General features: G+C 46.4%; 1 protein-coding gene across 4 annotated transcripts in view; it reads left to right on the top strand.

Annotated features, from left to right (window-relative positions):
- The window catches only part of SCUBE3 (signal peptide, CUB domain and EGF like domain containing 3), a 35,032-nt gene that overhangs the window by 7,906 nt on the left and 21,846 nt on the right, over positions 1–5,280 (top strand). Inside the window, exon 1 of one of the 4 annotated variants that reach the window (XM_007109912.3) lies at positions 1,062–1,131. The exons of the other annotated variants lie outside the window; for them this stretch is intronic. Within the exon in view, the coding sequence (XP_007109974.1) occupies positions 1,119–1,131 (13 nt within the window). The 5' untranslated portion in view covers positions 1,062–1,118. Of the gene's footprint in view, positions 1–1,061; positions 1,132–5,280 lie in introns of those variants that run through there. 4 annotated transcript variants of the gene reach the window in all.

The raw sequence follows: 5,280 nt of genomic DNA on the forward strand, positions 1-5,280 counted from the left end.
TACACTAATATGTATAAAATAGATAACTAATAAGAACCTGCTGTATAGCCCAAGGAATTCCACTTCTCTGTACAGTAGAAACTAACACAACATTGTAAAACAACTATACCCCAATTTAAATATATATATATATATATATATATATATATATATTAGTCTGTCTTGTTCACTGCTGAATGCCCAGCACCTAGCACAGTGCTTGGCATGTTGCAAATGCTCAATAACTATTTGTTGAATGGTTGAATGAATATGCTCAACTCTATTCTAGCTGCTGTACAGGTTTCAAAGATTCAGAAGCCATGGCCTCAGGGAGCTCAGAGCTTCCATAGGAAGATAATACACAGGAACCAAAAGTTAAATAATGGTGTAAGGTTAGCATGTAAGAGCCATCACAAGATAGCAATTGGTCAGAGGATGAGAGAACCTGACAGTAAAAGCCTTCGGAGTTAAAGAGAAAGAGTAAATTAGAGAAAGCTGCACCAGTCAAAGGTAGCTTCCCAGCAGTGGCACCTACACTCGGTCCTCAATGATGGATGAGGTTCGAAGGCATTTCAAGACAGGAAAATAGAGGAATGAGGTAGACACAGCAAACATCCTGGGCTTTCCTGCCTGGGCAAGAAGGATGCCACAGCCATGTGGGCACATGAGGACACCAAGCAAGCTCCTCTGGACCTTTGCATTGGGCCCAGCAAATGTGTCCACAACTACCCCCAGCCCCTCTGAGTAGTAAGGTGACAACTGTAGTAACATAAAGATGGGGTAGACTCTACCTACGGGCATCTGCTTCTCTGCAGCCTGCATTCCTGCTCATTTTCCCTGGTTATTCCAGAGCTGGACCTGGGCAAAATTTTGAAGCAGATAAAGTGTTTCCTTGGGGGTCCTCCTTCCCTTTTAGGGTACACTTCCCCATCCTCAGAGGGAATCTTAATGCTTAAGCCTGTGTTGTAATAATCCACCTTTTCTAGTCTGTCCTCTAACCCTCATATCCCCTGCCTCATCCCACCCCTCCTCCCTGTTTAGCAGAATTTATGCAGTGCTCTGTTAGGTGCTGAAGCAAATCCAGAAGAAACGTCAGATGGTGCTGGGAAAAGCTGCTGCCGTTACAGACCTGTGCATTCATGCCAGGAGAAGGTGAGGCAGGGAGGTCTTGGCTCATCTGTGGTGTCTTTGCAGCCACCACTCTCCCCTGATCCAGCTTGTGATCCAGGCCAGTGCCTGGGGTGGGGGAAAGGGCACAAAAGGACAGCCTTTACAGAGGATTGTGGAGGGCAGCTTTTTGGTTCCCAACTGGCCTCTCACCCACTTCACCTGGTGCTTGGGCAGTTCCCAGCATGGGCAGAGTAGGCAGTGACACAGATACCTTTAAGGATATGTCTCCCCCAAATTCCCTGTACCATCATGTGCTCCCCTAGTGCCGCATCTCCCCACACCAGGCCTCAAATAGGGCTAGGGGAAGGGGGAAGGGGAGAGGGGTTCAGAAAGGATACTGGGGAGAAGGTTGGAGAGAAGGAATAAAATAACGAACCTTTATTGAGCATTTACTGTATGCCTGCACTGCAGTGCTAAGTACTTGATAAGTATTAACTCATTTGACACTCATGGTGGCCCCATGAGGAGGTGCTGTTATTATTCCCATCTACAGAGGAAGGAGCCGGCAAGTTCAGAGGCTGGCCCAGGACCACAAGGACATGCGTGCAGCTGGCATTTGAACAGACACAGTATCACTCCAGAACCCCTTTTCTCAAACATTGTCAGGTTGTTGCACCTGGTCTCTTCCCAGCTTGGGCAAATAGTCTATCACATTATCTGAGTTGGGAAAGGAAGACAGAGCAGTCCAGACTCACCCTGGAGATCCTGATGCAGCTGGTCTAAGAGAGTGCCCAGACAGTCACATTTTATTTATTTATTTATTTATTTATTTATTTATGAGCAGGGGCTACCCTTCGTTGTGGTGTGCGGGCTTCTCATTGTGGTGGCTTCTCGACAGAGCAGTCCAGACTCACCCTGGAGATCCTGAGCACCCTGTGGGGCCTTCCCGCCCAGACAGTCACATTTTATTTATTTATTTATTTATTTATTTATTTATTTATTTATTTACTTACTTACTTATGGCTGTGTTGGGTCTGCGTGTGGGCTTTCTCTAGTTGTGGTGAGCAGGGGCTACCCTTCGTTGTGGTGTGCGGGCTTCTCATTGTGGTGGCTTCTGGGCTCGAACCCATGTCCCCTGCATTGGCAGGCAGATTCTTAACCACTGTGCCACCAGGGAAGTCCCCAGACAGTCACATTATTTTAAAGATCCCCTGGGAATCCCAGGGTGCAGCCACTGGTCTAAACCAATTCCTGCCCAACAGTATCACCTGGTTTGTCAGGCCAGCTAGTGAACACCTGCACCCTGAGAGAATGAACTAAGATGAGACTGTGCCCATGGGTGTTGAAGGGATCCCTGCATGGACAAATTGGGAGTGGGCATATGTGGGGGGAGCTCTGAAAGAACTAACTGGCAAAAGGAGACACTGGATATAATTTGGGGCCCTACTTCAGAGCTCTGTTTTAGGCTTGTTCTGCTTCAAAAGATTCCATCCAAGTAATAATTCCATCCTCAGTGAGTGATCAGCCAAGTGAGGAAAGCTGAACATGCCACACAAGATGGCTTTAAAGCATTAGCAGAGTAACTCAGTAATAGCTGCAAGTGAGCTGAGGCAAACTGAGTCCCCTAGGACCTGGAACTTACCAGGAATAGGGCTTACCAGGAAGAGCTTTTGGGAAGACAGTTTTTGAGCCAGGTTTGGGAAGCTGGGAACAGTGTGGCTACAGGAAAAAAGAAAGGACTGCATTTCAAATGTGAAGAATGAGATGTGTGAATGCGTGAAAAGGGGTAGAATGGTTTAGGTGTTGGAGAGGGATAAGTATTTTGAGCAGGGAATGGGGGGGAGGGGTAAGATGGCAGGAAAAGCCCAACTGCCTGAAGGGTCTAAAGGTTCTGCCAGGAAGCCTGGGTTTGCTGCAGTCAGCATCAGGATCCACTCCAGTACCAGTGAGCATTGAATCAGAGGCAAATGGAAGAACTTGGAGCCCAGACAGCCTGATGTAGACTGTTGTAAAGCCCCAGCTGATTCAGAGACAAGCATGTACCTCTGAGATGGGCCTAGAGGAGGAGCTTCCAGATGAGTTTCCAAGTTGTCCTTCTGGCCGCTGGGGAAGGGATGGAGAGACACAGAAGGGGAAGAGGGCTCAAAGCAGGATGAACAGGATGATTATTAGTCACTGGCATTGCCCAGTGCTCTGTACCTGCCTCTAAGACTCACAAGGGTTACCACAGGGAAGGGGGTGATCATCCAGTCCCCTTGCCTCCGGGGGACCCAATAAGAACATCTAAAACTTTGGATTCCATTCAAAGATTAGAATTAGTTGTTAAAAGATATTTTCCCCAACATGGGGGGGGCATGTGCAAATGTGGGGACAGAGAATAAGGACTTGGACCTCAGAGTGCCTAGTCTTTCTTCATGCGTTTAACCACACTTGACATTTCCTTTCCCCTTCTGTCTAATGGTTACCCAACTTCGAAAACTCAAACTTGAGTCCCACTCCTCAGGGAGTTTTTTTGGTCCACTCAGGCCCAGGGTATCCCTTATTCAGTACTCCTAGAGCAATGCTGTCCAATAGAACCTCCTGTGATGTTGGAAATGTTCCACACCTGTGCTGTCCACCGTGGTAGCCAGTAGCCACATATGGCTATTGAGCATTTGGCCTGTGGCCAGGACAACTAAAGAACTGAATTTTAAAGTAATTTAAATTTAAATAGCCACATGTGCCTAGTGGCTACCATCTTAGCACAGTCATAGAGCACCTGTTATCTGAATCAGTGATTTAATAATTATCATCTCAAGCTTCCGATACTTTATTAGGTACTTTACACAAATTATCTCATCAGCTGTTCACAGCCGCTCATGAGAAGGTATTATCATCCCCATTTTAAAGAGGAACAAATAAGAGAATCAGAAAACACGCCCTAGAGAGTGGTAGGGCTGGATTTGAACCTGGGACTGGCTGATTATCATCTTTCTACAATAGGACGTTTCTTAGTACCATTTTCTCTTCATCAGTTGGACAAACTGATTCTCCATGCAGCCTCTTACTATCTTCACGGGTCCCTCTTGCCCTGTCTCATGAACTAGAATTCTATGCCCCCTCTTCTCCATCCATTTACTTTGGGATGACTTCCTAGGGTGAGCTAGCAGGCAGGTACCTAGACTGCAGAGCCTGAGGGAGGTGGAGAATAAGTGTGAATTACAGCAATTAGATCACTGGGCGTGGTGGACGGCTGCAGAGGGGTCAAAGAGTTGGAGGGTAGAGTGCAGAGCCGGATAGACGCCCAGAAGATTTGAGGCAGGTGTTTGGGGACACTCTTCCAAATTTCAGTTCCCTTCTTAGCCCCAGGAAACCTCAGTCCTACCCCGGAAGTTCTTGACATCAAAAAGAAAAGAACAGTTAACTGTTTCAAGCTAGGACTCATGGGTGTCTATAAATTGGAGCAATTACTGATCTATTCATTCATTCATTCAATAAAAAATATATCAAGCACCTTAAGGATTTGGATTCAATAGGTCAGCAATCAGGCCTAAGAATCTGCATTTTAACAAAAGCCAAGCAATTCTATGACCCATAGATCACACTTGGAAGTTATGATCTTGATTTCAAATCCCATTTCTTTACTTGCAGTTTGCTACACTACCCTGGGTTTCCTAGTTCACAGCTAGAAGTTGTCTCTTCTTCCTCTGATCTTCCCTTTAATGGAGATTCTCAAGCCTGGCTGCATATTAGACTCACCTGGGTAACTTTAGAAAAATACTGATGACCAGGTCTCAGCCTAGACCAGTTGACCAGAATTTCTGGAGGTAGCACTTGGGCATCTCCTAGGGGAGTTGACTCTGATGTGCAGCCAAGGTTGAGGACCCTCTTTCCTTATCTCTAATTCCCTCGTGGCACTCGACACATCCTGCTTCGTGTTACTTTTTTGTCTCTCCTTTTGGCTGGTCAGAGTCATCTCTGAACCTCCACAGCCTTAAATTATAAAGCAGTTTTGACTGAAACATTTTCCCCTACTTCAGTTCAGCTTTATGGGCACCGTAACATTGCCCCAGAAGTTGGAGTCTTTTGCCCAAAGATGATAAATTATTCTCTTTCCTATGTCCTTTCTTTTTTTTTTTTTTTGCGTTACGTGGGCCTCTCACTGTTGTGGCCTCTCCCGTTGCGGAGCACAGGCTCCGGACGCGCAGGCTA

The sequence above is a fragment of the Physeter macrocephalus genome, chromosome 18 (assembly GCF_002837175.3).
Source record: "Physeter macrocephalus isolate SW-GA chromosome 18, ASM283717v5, whole genome shotgun sequence".
Classification (NCBI taxonomy): domain Eukaryota; kingdom Metazoa; phylum Chordata; class Mammalia; order Artiodactyla; family Physeteridae; genus Physeter; species Physeter macrocephalus.